The sequence below is a fragment of the Hevea brasiliensis genome, chromosome 17 (genome assembly GCF_030052815.1).
Source record: "Hevea brasiliensis isolate MT/VB/25A 57/8 chromosome 17, ASM3005281v1, whole genome shotgun sequence".
Lineage (NCBI taxonomy): Eukaryota > Viridiplantae > Streptophyta > Magnoliopsida > Malpighiales > Euphorbiaceae > Hevea > Hevea brasiliensis.
This window is the reverse complement of record NC_079509.1, coordinates 1,255,318-1,270,699: the sequence shown is the minus strand read 5'-3', so window position 1 is coordinate 1,270,699 and position 15,382 is coordinate 1,255,318. Positions and strand designations below refer to the sequence as shown.

General features: G+C 34.7%; 2 protein-coding genes across 15 annotated transcripts; both read left to right on the top strand.

Moving 5' to 3' along the window:
- Positions 1–1,077: 1,077 nt before the first annotated feature.
- LOC110638473 (protein NARROW LEAF 1) lies at positions 1,078–5,993 on the top strand. 12 transcript variants are annotated; one of them, XM_021789048.2, is made up of 7 exons: positions 1,078–1,486; positions 1,776–1,837; positions 2,438–2,966; positions 3,204–3,347; positions 3,822–4,062; positions 4,326–4,826; positions 5,295–5,993. In XM_021789048.2, the coding sequence occupies exons 3-7, from the start codon at positions 2,475–2,477 to the stop codon at positions 5,750–5,752; spliced, it is 1,836 nt and encodes a 611-aa protein (XP_021644740.2). In that variant the 5' UTR covers positions 1,078–1,486; positions 1,776–1,837; positions 2,438–2,474; the 3' UTR covers positions 5,753–5,993. The 12 variants fall into 12 exon arrangements, with proteins under 12 accessions (XP_021644740.2, XP_021644739.2, XP_021644737.2 ...); XM_021789047.2 differs by having other exon boundaries at positions 1,770–1,837; XM_021789045.2 differs by having other exon boundaries at positions 1,078–1,558; positions 1,770–1,837.
- A 1,325-nt stretch (positions 5,994–7,318) lies between these two features.
- On the top strand, positions 7,319–15,333 carry LOC110638472 (serine/arginine-rich splicing factor SR45). 3 transcript variants are annotated; one of them, XM_021789037.2, is made up of 13 exons: positions 7,319–7,680; positions 8,147–8,215; positions 8,314–8,402; positions 10,099–10,145; positions 10,231–10,311; positions 10,401–10,566; positions 10,657–10,891; positions 10,972–11,037; positions 11,545–11,658; positions 13,028–13,094; positions 13,201–13,238; positions 14,368–14,431; positions 14,998–15,333. In XM_021789037.2, exons 1-12 carry the CDS (start codon positions 7,448–7,450, stop codon positions 14,429–14,431), a joined length of 1,269 nt encoding a protein of 422 aa, XP_021644729.1. In that variant the 5' UTR covers positions 7,319–7,447; the 3' UTR covers positions 14,998–15,333. The 3 variants fall into 3 exon arrangements, with proteins under 3 accessions (XP_021644729.1, XP_021644730.1, XP_021644728.1); XM_021789038.2 differs by having other exon boundaries at positions 14,741–15,333; XM_021789036.2 differs by lacking the exon at positions 14,998–15,333 and adding an exon at positions 14,521–14,723.
- The last annotated feature ends 49 nt before the right edge of the window (positions 15,334–15,382 follow it).

Here is a 15,382-nt window from a genome sequence, read left to right as displayed (position 1 = left end):
AAAAAACAAGAATTTATACTGTTAATATAATATAAAAATAAGTTATATTTATTTTTAAATATATTTAATATAATAATTTTTAAGAGGAATAAATTTATTTTAAAATTATATTTAATATTTATGAAGTGTTTGGTACATGTTTAATAAAAGTAATTATTATGCTTATAATTTTTAACTCTCATTATTGTTTCATTTATGCCTCTTGTGGTTAAAAGTTAACATTGAGAATTTAAGTTATTAATTATCTTTCTTAAATGTTAAAATTTATAAAAGTATCATTTAATTTTTTAACTTTTTATTAAATATAGTTTTAATTTTAAATATTGCGTGTGAGAATAAGTAGAAAAAATAGAGACAGACTAGAGAGGGATTGGTAGGCAAAGGAGGGAGGAAGGAAGAAAATAGAGAAAATGTGTAAAATATACATAGTATTTGAACTCAAAAATGTAATTACAGTTTATTTGAAATTTTATGTATTTTGATAAGAATTGAGTTTAATTAAATTTAATTTCATAAAATTAAAATAATAATTTTTAATTATATCTGTAAATAAAATTTAAGAAAATTTACGATTTAATCTTTGAGTTTACTTAAATTTTTTATTATATTACATTTTAATTTTTAAATTTTAAAAAATAAATTATTTAATCATTTAATTTTAATATGTAGAATAATTTATTTTTCATAATTATAATTTTCATGTTTATAATAATTTTATTTATTAATAAAAAGATTAAATTATTTAATATATTAAAATTATAAAAATTAAAATGTAATATAATATAAAATTTAAAAATTAAATAATTAATTTTAAAAAATTAATTATTTAATTTTTAAATTGTATTATATTATGATTTAATTTTTAAATTTTTAAAAATTAAAATATAATATAAGATAAAATCTAAAAAATAAATTATAAATTTCCTTAATTTTGTAAAATCCATTTCAAGTATTCAGGTGAAGGAGAAATTTGAGGAGCGGAAAAGAAAAAGTTTTATTTTCACATTTTAATTGCAAAAAGGCTTATCCCAATTGTGCTATCCGCATGAACTCTTCATATAAACCATAGGATTAGGAAATCTCAACATCATCCATCGCAAATCACTTACAAATATTCAAATCCAGCGGCTACGATTGAATACTTCAGGGCTCCACGTCAGATGCACTTCCCACCGACTCTTCTGCTACATGTAGATGTTTCATTAAAGAATTACATCCATGGCTCACTTTACCTCGCCATTTTGTAATATATGCTGTGTTCATGGGGTTCTGTGCAAAACCCCACCACCAGTTCGCCGCTTTCAACTCAAACTGGCAATCTTTTTTGTCTTCAACTTCTCACCAGATTCTTGCTTCAATTGGGTACACGAGTTATGAGGTCTTTTTTTCAAGCTGTCAAACTCTTCCAGTTGGACCCACCTTGTCTCATAAGCTTCTCTATCTCTAGCTGCTACCTTTTGCCGTTGCTGATCACTTGACTAGTGAAGTGAGCTTTTTCGCCTCCGTCTTTAAGTATTCTCTTTGCTTTCTTTATTTCCCCCCTTTTCTACATGAAATGGTAAGGGTTTGTGATTGTATATGTAGTCGAAGGAACATTGTTTTTGGTTATTTGGGTTTGCTTTATTTCTTGTTGTTTCCTGTTTCTCGGTGTTCTAAAGTTCGCCTTTTTTTTTTTTTTGTTTCTTCAGTAACTCTCTCTTTCTCTCTCTCTCTCTCTCTCTATAATTATTGGTTTCGTGATGCTTGATTGTTTCTGTGACTACTAAAAGCTGCAGCTTTTCATTCCACGAGCAAAAATTCAGGATATAAACACAACTGCTAAAGTTATAATGCTCTGGTAATCCCATTTCCCTTTTCTTTTTGGTAGGAAAAGCATCTATAACGGGTTTTGATATTTGTAGGGAAAGTTCTGCTGTAAGTTGCTATGTTTCTGCTTCCCGCGAGTTTGATTTTGTTAGAACTCAGTTATTCACTTGACGAAGATGAAAGAAACAATCAAGCATCGCGATATATATATATTATGACATATAGTTCTTAAGTTGGGCATGTAAAATATCTCTTAATAAACAGTTTTAATTGTGTTAGAGGAATGGCTTCAATTATGCCATTTTTTTAAGACACCCGTCCACCCAGGGGGCAAAATTTGGCCATGTCTTTGCGTCAGAATTGGGGATTATATTCAGAAGTGAAGTAGCAAAGTAGAACTTATTCTTTTTTTGCTTATACATGATGTTTTTTATCATGCAATTGAAGCTTTGACTTATAATTGAAATTATTCAATAGGTTTTGAATTGCAGATAAAACATGATGCTTCTGTTTTTCACTATTTTGTTTTTTTTTTTCTCATGTATGCTTTTTTATTTTTATTTTTTTCTACTCAACCTGTTATGCCTAGTTGTTTGTTTCCTAAAGTCTTTATGATTATGATTTAGTTTAGTTGTTTTGCTGCATTATTTGCCTAGGTAATCTGAAAGATGGAGTGTGATAGGCTTAATATGAGGGACTATTGCTCTGGTTCAACATCATCAGAGGAATCAGCATTGGATACTGAAAAAAATGGCTGCAGTCATCCTAGTCTGTCTTCATTGAGTCCCCGAAATCTTCAACCTTTTGCTTCTGCTGGACAGCACTGTGACAGCAATGCTGCTTACTTCTCCTGGCCTAGCTGGCGGTTAATTGATGCTGCTGAGGAGAGGGCAGACTATTTCGCAAATTTGCAGAAAGGGGTTCTACCTGAAACTCTTGTTCGGTTGCCAAAGGGGCAACGAGCAACCACATTGCTTGAACTCATGACTATTAGGGCATTTCATAGCAAAATTTTGCGACGTTACAGTCTTGGTACAGCTATTGGGTTTCGTATTCAACAAGGTGTGCTGACTGATATACCAGCCATTCTTGTTTTTGTTTCTAGGAAAGTTCATAAGCAGTGGCTCAGCCCCATCCAATGTCTGCCCAATGCCCTTGAGGTAAGGAAGGATGTCTACCGTTGTGGTTTCGATTTCCATACCTTTAAGCAAAGTAAAACTATGAACCTTCTCTCTCTTTCCCCCTCTCCCTGTCTCCTCTTATCACAAAGGGATAAATTGACCTGATTTACTATGGGGTGGTGTGTTCTAATATTTTCTCATGCCTGTTCCATATTATTTTACTTGGCATGAAACTATGAATTAATATTAAAATGTATGTTAAATTCTTATAACCAGGGACCAGGAGGTGTATGGTGCGATGTTGATGTGGTTGAGTTCTCATATTTTGGTGCATCTGAGCCAACTCCTAAGGAACAGTTATACACTGAGATTGTGGATGATATGCGTGGGGGTGATTTGTGTATTGGTTCAGGTTCTCAGGTACTTTGCTACTCTTATATTCCCTGCACCATATTCTTTTGGATATGGATTACAATTAGTAATTCTTCATTCATTGATTCCACTTAATATAATGATCATGACATGAGTTGGCTTCTGATACAACCTTTTTAGAGTTTTGACGTTGTTTATCTGTTTTGGATATAATAACAGACACTTTTATAAAATCCATGACTAAGACCTAAGTGCGATTGCCTCTTCGCTGTTGGAAAGGTAAGAATCTTAAAGGATGAAGTTTGAGGCCTGAGAGTAGCCATTTTCATGTAAGCTTGTAAGGATAGGACTGCCTCCTGATTGTCCTTTGTAGGATGCAACTTTAGTGGGATCATAACTGGTTGATGGCTTTTGCAAACTATTTCATGAAGAAAATTAGTGTTGATTACTTTAATTAATAGTCCACAATTTCCAGCTCCCACAATTGATGGGAATTATAACCGAGTTATTGCTTGTGCACAGGTAGCAAACCAGGAGACTTACGGGACACTGGGTGCTATTGTTAGAAGTCAGACTGGCAGTAGACAAGTTGGGTTTCTAACAAATAGGCATGTTGCAGTTGACTTGGATTACCCTAATCAAAAAATGTTTCATCCTTTGCCCCCAACACTTGGACCTGGGGTTTATCTTGGTGCAGTGGAGAGAGCTACTTCATTTATCACAGATGACCTTTGGTATGGCATTTTTGCGGGAATAAACCCTGGTAAGGAGGTTCCAAATTATAAGTCTAATAATTATAGCAACCTGCGTATCTATTTAATGAAACGGAGGTTACTCTTTGACAAGACTCTGCAGTGTCAGGGACACTCTCGTGTTAAAGTTGATTAAGGGACCTATATAATGCTTAGTCTTCAATATGAATAAGGCCTTTTTGTGTCTGTCTTTCCTTCTAATGCTTATCTCCAATGATTCAACTAAAAGCTTTGAACTTTACACTTATGAGATACTGCTTGGCACACCTTGCAGAGACATTTGTCAGAGCAGACGGGGCATTTATCCCATTTTCTGATGATTTTGATATGTCCACTGTTACCACCTCTGTGAAAGGTATAGGAGAGATTGGTGATGTAAAGATTATAGATTTGCAGTCTTCCATCAGCAGTCTTATTGGGAAGCAGGTGATGAAGGTTGGAAGAAGTTCTGGCTTGACCACAGGAACTGTCTTGGCGTATGCTCTTGAGTACAATGACGAGAAAGGCATATGCTTCTTAACTGATTTTCTTGTTGTGGGTGAGAACCAACAGACTTTTGACCTTGAAGGAGATAGTGGAAGCCTCATCATAATGAAAGGTGAGAATGGTGAGAAGTCACGGCCTATTGGAATCATATGGGGTGGTACTGCTAATCGCGGCCGACTTAAGCTGAAAGTTGGACAGCCTCCTGAAAATTGGACTAGTGGAGTAGATCTTGGGCGACTTCTCAATCTTCTTGAGCTTGATCTCATCAATACCAGTCAGGGACTAAAAGGTTTGTATTTTGACATATCACTGCTTGTGCCTGTTTATTTTATTGCCTCATATTTCTTGATATTCATTTAGTATTCTTCCTCATTGTGATTCACTCTCTCTTCCTTTTTGTTCCTCTATTCTGGTGTAACAGAATAAACCAATCAATATGTTTTTTTAAGTATATGCAGATAATTCATAGGATTCTCCAATGGAGACATCCTAACTATTAGGAATTGGATTTCAACCTGGAAATTCTAAGTTTAATTCCTGTTGGGGTTGGGGTGAATTTATAAGATTAGAGAGAGAGATTCCCATTTTGCAGTAGAATCCAATATAAGCAAATCAGTAGGGGCATGGAAGGGGAATAATTATAGGCTGGCTAAAATGATTTTATTGGAATGAGTAAAATTATTACTATGTGGCTTTTTCATGATTCTTAATTTATTTTTAATTTTCGAAATCCCATTATATGCCGTTGTATTTATAGTGGCAGTGCAAGAACAAAGAGCTGCTTCAGCAACAGCAATGTGCTCCACAGTGGGAGACTCCTCACCCCCCAAGGCAGTGCTTCCTGAGGACAAAGTTGAAGACAAATTTGAGTCATTAGGTCTTCAAATTGAGCATATCCCTTTGGAAGTAGAACCTAGCAACCAAGAAATGAACCCACCACTTGTGGAAACTGAGTTTCATATGGAAGATGGGATCAAGGTGGTTCCTAGCTTTGAACATCAGTTTATTCCAAGCTTCGAACATCAGTTTATTCCAAGCTTCATAAGACAGTCCCCACTGCATAAAAACAGCTTATCAGATAAGGCAGTGTCGCAGAACCTCGCTTCTCTGAGGAATGGCTGTGATGAAGATGCGTGTGTTTCATTGCACTTGGGTGACAATGAAGCCAAAAGGAGGAGATCAAATGCTTCAACTAGTATTGAAGAACTGAAATGAGCCAAATGGTGACTTAAACTTTTGGTGCTGAATGATTTTGCATGTGGATGCCATTGAGTTGAAACTTTCATTGCACATTGTGTTGTAATGGGTAATTGCTGCTCAAGCAAATGGGCAATGACCATACCAATTTAGGGTTTTCCCTAATATGGTGAAACATGGTTCACTTACATGTCTAACATTGCTTTTGCAAAAAGAGGTTAGGATTCCAGTTAAATGCTAAACTGTGCTTTTGATATCATGATTTCAGTGACTTGGTGGTCTGTTTACTTGTGGGGAAAAAAAAAATTTATTGTTTTCATTTTTTATTAAAAAAAAGTAAAAATATGGGAAACATATTTATCTGTAAATAATAAAAAATAATTTTTTTAATTTAAAAAATAAAAAAAATTATTTATATCTTTTATAATTAAAAAAATAAATTATTGTGAAACATATTAAAAATTTTATTTCATTTTTTAATTTTTTAATGCGTTATTTATTTTATAATAATATGATTTTTTTATTATTATAAATAAATATTTTTTAAATAATTATTAATTTTAGATATTAAAAGATTATAGCATAATTTTGGTTATAAAAAAAATATGATTTTCTGTTTGAAAAACAATTAAAAAAATAGAATCTTTACTCTTGTAAGTTTTTTTAGGAAAATTATTCCCATTTTTTTCCGAATCAACATGCCTTAGACTTGCAGTTTTTTTCATCCTTGTACTAAATATGAAAATTCAAATTTGTCGCTTTTTACTTTTTGTATTTAATTTATAATTACTTTAATATCATTAAGGTTGTATTTGGAGTAAATAAATTTTAAAAAATTTTATGAAATTTATTTATAAATTTAAAATTTTAGTATTTTATTTAAATGAAAATTTATTTAGAATTATTAATACTCAATTTCATAGATTTTATTATAACTAAATTAAATTTCATCAAAATTAATAGAATTTACAAATGAATTCGTAACTTAAAATCATATATATTTTAAGTGACAATTATATTCTTATTTTATATCATTTTATTTTATTTATTTTAAATATAAAATTAATTTTATTTAAAATAAATTTCATATTTAATATAAAATATACAAAATAAAAAATTTATTTATTTAAATAAATTCTATCATGAAATTTATTTGAAAATAAAATAAATTTTATTATAAAATTAAATCAAACAAAGTCTAAAGATAACTTTATTATGACATTTATATGTCATACAATTAAATTTAAATAATAATAAATTAGTGCGATATAAATAATTGGTTACATTAATTTTTATCATAAAAAATAAAAATTTAAATTTTCTAGAACAAATTTGAAGTATGAGTTCAACATCTAAACATAAACTTACAATATGTTACTTCCCTTTGTTTTAATTATTTTAGTGGCGATTAAAATTTGAAATTTTTTAATAATTTATTAATAAATTTTAATTTATTTAAGATAATGAGATTTTGAGTTAATTATGGTAAAAAAGGAAACAATTCTAATTTATATAGAGGGTCGGATCTACGGGACCCGACCCGATTAATAACTTCCCATCTTCACTGGAGCCATCAGTCTTTTCGCTGTCCATAAAGCACAAGCACTGCACAGAAAAACCCAAGCGGGTCTTGCCTCGTCTTTCTTTCTATCAATTTTCACGGTCCTAGGGGTTTACCGAGGGTTTCTTATCCACTGTGTTGCCTTTGTATCCATGGCCAAGCCAACGCGAGGCGGTCCGTTGCGGCCTTCAGGGTCGGGCTCGTCCTCCCGGTCCCGCTCCAGGTCACGCTCTTACTCCGGTTCAGATTCTCGGTCCAGCTCCCGCTCCCGGTCTTTATCCTCTGGTTCTCGTTCTCGATCTCGCTCTAGATCGTTCACTTCATCCTCCTCTCCTTCTCGCAGCCTTAGCTCTGGTAGCCGCAGTCCTCCTGCTCAGAAAAAGAGGTAATTGCTTTTTTTGTTTCATTTTCATTCTTTAAATTTAGAATTTATGGCAGTCTGTTTGGTTGTTGGGAAGTGGATACTCGATTATGAAGGCACAATGACATTCTTGTAGTTGATGACACAATTAAGAAAGTGTAGGAAAGTGGAAGAAATTAGGTTTTTGAACTTTTCACTTACTGGATTGATAAAGGCTAGGTTTTCATTTTTTGTATGACTTTTGGAGTTTAGCTTAGTTGAGCTTTTTATCATGTGAGAACATTATTTTTAATAGCTTTTTGGAATTTAACCGATCAACGCGTCTGTGTTATCCATTTTTTTAGAGTTGTCTGATGGCAGGTAGAGAGATTAGGATAAGCAACTTTTATGTTCCAAGCTTAAGCATGCATTTATTTTGATATCGTTTTCTGTCTTATACTTATTTTAATGTGTATTTTTTTAATAAATTGTGCTCCCCCCTTTTCTGCAGTCCTGCTGAAGTGCTTAGACGAGGTCGTTCTCCACCGCCGCAATCTAGAAAAACTTCTCCTCCTCCAAGGTAAAGTTACGATGTATTTTGCTAAGAACTTTGGAAGTTGTTGAACAATTTCTCAATTGTTGTTTCTAACTCATACCTTTGCATGTTTCTGATTTCAGGAAGACCTCTCCCATTCGTGAGTCTCGTGTTCTCCATATTGACACCCTCAGTAGGAATGTGCATGAGGGCCATTTAAAAGAAATATTTAGTAAGTTCTGCACCTTCCCTTTTTCTTTTTTCTTTATTTAACCATTATCACTATGGTTGATATAAGATCTTGTTCTTAAGGATTGTCCTTTGTGTGTTGCTTTTCAAGCCTATCTGCATTGTAATTTGAAAAGGTTGACATTACCTGGCTGTTTTCCTATGGTAAATATCTTTATACAATTAAGTTAGCTTTTGTAATGACAGAAAACATCTAAATTTTCTAATTAGGTATACCTACATGCTATGCAATATTTGAGTTTCCTGTGAAATAAGCAGCTTCCAACTGAATGAGAAAATAGGTTTGCATCTTAAGCTCATTTCTGTGATTGTCTAATTGTACCATGTATGCAATGCAGTTGTGAATAATAAAGTTTGAGTAGGAACTACAAAGATATCTGCTGATTGGGTTGATATGGGAAAATTCCAATACTGGTTTTTCGCAAGCTATCAGACTGCTGGAGACTGATTAAGTAGAGTATTTTTTTGAAACAGTTGTTTTTAAGGATAAGTTGGTCGGTGTTTCTAATATGTATGAAGATGAGGAGGGTGCTGTTTTTCACCTGTGAAGCGCAGAAATGTAACGTCAGCAAGGTGTCCGTGTTTCATACCCGTTTTGGAAACGGAAATGGGTTTGTAGCATTTTGGTCCCATTTCTGTAATTTCTGAAAAATAGGAAATGCGTTTCTGTTGGGAAAACACATTTATTTTGTCAAAGAAAAAAAATACAGAAGTTAAAACAAAAGCAGTTCAGTCTCTGGCCTCCTGCCTCCTTTTCTCCATTAATACTTTTCCTTCTCCGTTCTTTGCACGGCAAGGTTCTCTAGGCATCGATCACTGGTTACAGTCGCCATGAACAAGAGGGATCTATGCAGTGGAAATTAGTGATATAAGAGAGAAGTAAAGAAAGAATTAGAGATTAGTGAGGGAAGGGAGTCTTGGGAGGAAGTAGAGAGAAAAAAGAAATTTCCATGTGGACTAATGATTTCGTTACAATGCAGATATGGGAGGGGAAGCATGTGAGAGAGAGAGACACACCTGGGTAACATGCAAACCGAAAGATTGGGATTCAAAGTCACAAACCTTGAGACATTTTCTTCCAGTTCATGTGTTACATTTAGTAATATTACTTATATCGTACTGTTTATTATATAATTACTAATGAATATAATTATGACTTTTAAATATTAGCTTGAATAGTGTTTATTTATTTATTTGCATGAATACATATTTTAAAAATTTTAATATAAAAGTTAAAATATATTAATATACTCCTATATTTTTTAATTTATACATTACCAGTTATCCCATATTTTTGTTTCCCATATTTTCAGAAAATGCTGCTTCCCCATGTACGTTCCATGTTTCTGTTTCTGTGCTACATAGTTTTTCATTGCAGAGCAGTTGGATTCATTGCAGACCAGTTGGACTTGTCTATTCCTCTTTAGTGCATGGTAGCTTTTACTAGTAGACCAAAAAGTAACCTGTGCCTATTCCAATAATTCAATTTTGTGGTATTGAATGGATTAACTAATATTCTGCTTAGCAAATGTTGATGCTACATGGACTGTATTTTCAAGGAAATCACATCATTTTTTGCTGCCTCTCTCAATCTGTTAATAGCAAAGTACGAAGAGAATGTACGCATTTTCATTGATTGATTTTTTTATCTTGGTTTCTTTGGCTTTCCTGCTACTTAGGTAACTTTGGTGAAGTTGTACATGTGGAGTTAGCAATGGACCGTACCGTAAGTACATGCAAGTTGTTCCTATCATACTTTTGGCTCATTTGTTTGTTTCTTCCAAGTGCAATAACGTGTTTAACCTAAACAGGTTAATCTTCCAAAAGGATATGGATATGTTGAATTTAAGACAAGGGCTGATGCTGAGAAGGCCCTACTATACATGGATGGGGTAATTTTTAGAAAGATGTGGGATTAAATAGAGTTGATACCATACAACCATATTATTTCTGGAGACATGATGTAATTGCCTTGATGCAGGCCCAGATTGATGGCAATGTTGTTCGAGCAAGGTTCACATTACCGCCACGACAGAAAGTTTCACCACCCCCAAAACCTATTGCTGCTGCTCCGAAGCGAGATGCTCCCAAAACTGATAGTGCCAGCGTAGATGTTGAGAAGGATGGACCGAAAAGGCAAAGAGAATGTATGCTTGAATTATTTTAACATTATGGAACTTTTTGTTTATTCTCTGTTTGCTAGTAGTTATTGTGTCTTACTGTCTTGTTGATGTCAGCTTCTTCTCATCGGAAACCTCTAACCTCACCTCGAAGAAGATCCCCCCTTGCTCGAAGAGGTGGATCCCCAAGACGTCTTCCAGATTCTCCTCCACGTCGACGTGCAGATTCTCCTCTTCGTCGGCGAATAGGGTCTCCTTATCGTCATGGGGATACACCACCAAGAAGGAGACCAGCATCCCCAGCTAGAGGTCGTTCTCCATCTCCACCAAGGCGTTATAGATCCCCTGCAAGGTTGGCTGCATGCTACACTATTTCTTGCTCAATGTTATGAGCAACTCTGAAAGGCTGTTCACCAATTATTGTGTTTGCAGGGGTTCTCCTAGAAGGATTCGTGGTAGTCCTGTCCGCAGACGTTCTCCTCCTCCTCCAAGGAGACGGTAATGACTCTTTCTAATCGAATTCTGAAGTTCAAAAGCTGAAATGCCTCCAAAAATACTCATTCATGTGTTAGGGACCCATCTACCCTGCTAAAAGGTGGGTTTTTAGCTGGGCTTGGGTAGGGGGTTTTTAACCAGCGCTGGCCTGATTAAGGGCTTGGGATTTGTGCCCATGAAGAACCTGGCTGAATTTCTGTTGCTTGATTAATTAAATATTTATATGTTTTATTTGTATTGAGCCAAGTTTGGTAAAAGATATTGGCTTGAATTGTTGGGCTGGGCCAGGTTGAGGATAAAAGTTGCAGCCTGACTTGGGCTTGGCCCAACCTGCCTTTAAACGGGTCTGTTTCCAAAGTATGTTTTGAGTGATTAACGATAATGATTGCTAAGGTATGACATCTGAAGAATTGGTAGAAAAAGAAGACAAGTTAAGCAAATTTTAGATTTGGAAGTAACTACTTTGTAATATGGTAACTTCTTGGTGAATTCTTTTTCACTTTTTCTCAGCACACCTCCTAGGCGAGCCCGTAGTCCCCCAAGAAGGTCCCCACTTCGTCGACGTAGCCGCTCTCCAATTCGTAGGCCTGCTCGCTCGCGTTCAAGATCACTTTCGCCAAGGAGGTAACTTTATTAATATCTTAACATGGACATTTCTATAGTTTATGCAAGCTGTGTTATGTTTCACATAATTCAGATCCCTACTGGATTTAACTGAATTACTCAGTTTGATTAATTGCTGTGCATTCTTGTGTTCATATTTATTAAGGGCACGCCTTAGGCTCAAGGCTTACCAGGCTCAAATCTTAGTACCTTGTGCACCTAGGCATGTGCCTTTGCTACAGGCACAAGGTTCTAGAAAGGCATGCCTTCTTTATTGATGCCCTAGGAAGTTTTTGGAGTTAGTATCGCTGGTGATAACTAGTAATCAAACTCTCATCAAACTAGGACACCCAAGATCACAAACCTCTCATATTTCCTTGTTCAACACTACTACTCTATTATTATCTTTTCTTGAAAAATGTTATATCTACACCTATTTCAAGATATATGCCAAAGGAAAAAAAGGAAAAGCATCACATTTATTTTACGTTTATGGATTTTTTAAATATTTTTACTTTTGCGCCTCAACTCACTTAGGCGGTCCCCTATGCCTTGTTGTGCCTAGGCTCTAAGACCTCTTGGCGCCTTAGTGTACCTTAAGCCTTTAATAACTATGCTTGTGTTTGAGCATTGCCTATGTGAGGATAAGGTGTACCTTTTTTGCCTTTTCACTTCTTTTTTCTTTACATTTCTACTGGAGATGAAGCATTATTTTAGGCTGTGAAGGCAGGGCCATTTTGTAAAAATTGAATGGGTGGAATTTTTTAATTATGAATAAATGGTTGAGCAGACAAATGGAGCATGGTTTTACAAGACTTGCCAAATCTAAGATGATAGCCATCTTTTCTTTGGGATGTCCTGCTAATCATTTTAATGGGTTAGGATGAGAGACATTAGGTTAGGGGGGCAGATGGACTAGATTAGGAGGGAAGATTTTGAATTCGTTTGAAATCAGGTTAAGATGAGATTTTGTGGGGATAGATTTTAAATGTTTGAGAACTCAAGCAAAGTGAAAGAAGGGAAGCTGCTCAGGAACGAGAGAGTAAGAAGGAAAGGAAAAAAAATGTGGAATATGCTATGACTCTAGTGAAATCACCCAAATTTCACTTTGTTCAAAAAAATTATATCATTCTCTTCAATGGTGGAACTTGTATGATTAACTTTTAACAACCGAAAATTCTAGGGTAATTTTAGCCACTGGTGTCTGTATTATGTATGAAACGAACCTTCTTTTGTTTTTGAGGTTGAATAACTGTTGTGTTAATGCCTTATATTCTTCTTCTTTTTTTTTTTTATCCCAAAACAAGCATATCATTTTGTACTTTCTAGCGTTGCCGAGCAACATTTCTCAGTATGTGTTTCAATTTTGGTCATCAATGCTGTATTGCAGAGGCCGAGCTCCTGCTGCAAGACGTGGGAGGTCATCATCCTACTCTGGGTCACCTAGTCCACGCAGGGTTTGTCATTTGTGCCTTACTATTATTATTCTTCTTCTAAGAAGTAAGAAACGGTCTTCTCTTCTTTGTAATTATGTAATTGATTTTATGTATTTTATTGTGATAGGTCACCCGCAGGATATCAAGGAGCCGCAGTCCTAGAAGGTATTTAAAAAAAAAAATCTATAATATTTGCAGTTTGCACACATACTTTTGCTGGCTAATGTAAGATTCTTTCATTTGTTTGAAATTTGTTAAAATTTATGTTTTGCGTGGTATAAAGGTAGTTGTGGCATGGCCAATTCAATGAAGAATTGAAGATATTCTTGTTCAACATGGTTACTTTCTGTGCTTTTTTTTTTTCTTTATTACGTTATTCAAATTTTAGTTTGAATTATTTGTTCTTAAGGTTCCTAATGCCTAGAAAATGGTGTTTCATGGCCTTTTGCTTTTTCACTATGAAAAGAAGGCAGGAGGCTTGGGGTTGACGCTGCAAGGAGAGACTGCAATGGGGGGTGTGGTTGAGCAAGTTAATGGAAAAAGTTATTTGAAACAAGAAATGCATGCTTTTGAGTAAACTTAACTATAGAACAAAATATGTTGGCGTTTTTGGAGAGGGGAAGCAAGGGGGAAAAGGCTTGTTCTAGTTACTATATGTCGGCATTATTTTATTATCTTCCTGCCTAATTTCCATTAAGTGGTATTTGTGCTTTTTACTGGCTTTGTTCAGCCAAAGCACATAACAACAGCAACAGCAGCAGTTTTGTGCTGGTAGCAGCAGCAGTGGCCATACTAAACTAGATAAAGTCCGTAATGAGAGAATTAGAGAAAATATAGGAGTGGTGCCAATTGAAGATAAGTTAAGAGAAGGGAGATTGAGGTGGTTTGGTCATGTGAAGCGTAGACATACGGAGACTCCAGTTAGACAAGTAGAGCACATTAGGTTAGAGGATAGAAAGAAAAAAAGTGGTAGACCTAAATTGACTTGGAGGAGAGTAGTGCAACGTGACCTAGAAGTATTACACATTTCTGAGGATTTAACCCAAAATCGTTCAGAGTGGAAAAAGCGAATCCATATAGCCGACGCCAAATTTTTTGGATAAAAGCTTGGTTGAGTTGAGTTGAGTTGAGTTGAGTTGAGTTGCATATGGTTAAAAATCCTGTTGGGCTTTGTGGTCTATTGAAATCTTGTTTCTATAGTGATGTTATGTTTTGGTTACAATTCTCTTCTCTTTTTTTCTTCCCCTCAAGATTTTCAATTTCTTGAAAGTTACTAGAGATGGTTCTTGTATAGGCCTTTGAAGGGAAGAAGCACCAGCAACAGCAGCAGCAGCAGCTCACCACCTCGGAAGCCGTAGGTAATATTTGCTGCCCTTCTCTTCCTCCTTACTTTTGTTCCCTCCTACTGTCCTGACAAAATGAGTTTGATCTGTGAATGGTGTAATAGTTAAGATCTTTTTCAGCGTGGGGGAAAAAGGCTTTTGACTCTGTGATGTAATACAGTAGGAGGGTTTGATACTGTTTTTCTGGGTTGTCTGTTTTGGTTCATGGAGTACGTGCTGTGTGCGCTACATTGCAAGTAATTGTGAACTATTGAAATACATTTTGGTTAATTTGTGCAAAATTTTATGTAGAATACTTGTTTAGTTTTTTCCTTTTGTTAACAGTGGACAAACTATATTAATCATTGCAAGTTGGATTGTTTGCTTGTATACATCTGAGGAGATAGATAGACAGATGAACTTGAAAAGCATAAGAAGACGGAAAATCTTGTTTAAAGTATGGGCATTATATTATACCAAATAAATAGTTAATAGTCAAGCACGGACGAGTCTATATATCTCCATGGTACATAGCAATCGGAGTGTAAAATACTCGAGGAACGTGACATTGATTTGGTGTGATGTAATATTCCTTGGTGTAGGCAAGGGAAGTACACTCATTCATCTTGACGACTACCAGAAGGCAAGAACCAGCTGCCTTGATTTCCATTTGATTGCAGAATGCTTTTAGAATGAGTTGTGTCTTGCGACTCCTGGAGTAAAAAGAATTCGTGTTTTGGAGAATAAAAATTATTATTTTGTCTGTGTTTTATCAAAATTAACTATTTAATCTTTTTATTTAAAAGAAATCTACAATTTAGTCGTCTTAGTTTTTTAGTACGTAAACTGTTAGTCAATTCTGTTATTTTGAAGATTTTTTTTTTTTGTATTATTGTAAATTAAATAAGAAAGCAATTTCATAATTTTAAATTTATTAATTATTTAATATTTGTCTATAATCATTTTCTTCTTTTAACTAATTGTAAC

Coding starts and splice junctions, on each gene's coding strand:
- LOC110638473 (XM_021789048.2), top strand. CDS start 2,475: ATGGAGTGTGATAGGCTTAATATGAGGGACTATTGCTCTGGTTCAACA. Junction 3,348..3,821: donor GTATTGGTTCAGGTTCTCAG/GTACTTTGCTAC, acceptor GCTTGTGCACAG/GTAGCAAACCAGGAGACTTA. Junction 4,063..4,325: donor TTTTGCGGGAATAAACCCTG/GTAAGGAGGTTC, acceptor CACACCTTGCAG/AGACATTTGTCAGAGCAGAC.
- LOC110638472 (XM_021789037.2), top strand. CDS start 7,448: ATGGCCAAGCCAACGCGAGGCGGTCCGTTGCGGCCTTCAGGGTCGGGC. Junction 10,567..10,656: donor ACCGAAAAGGCAAAGAGAAT/GTATGCTTGAAT, acceptor TGTTGATGTCAG/CTTCTTCTCATCGGAAACCT. Junction 13,239..14,367: donor AGGAGCCGCAGTCCTAGAAG/GTATTTAAAAAA, acceptor GTTCTTGTATAG/GCCTTTGAAGGGAAGAAGCA.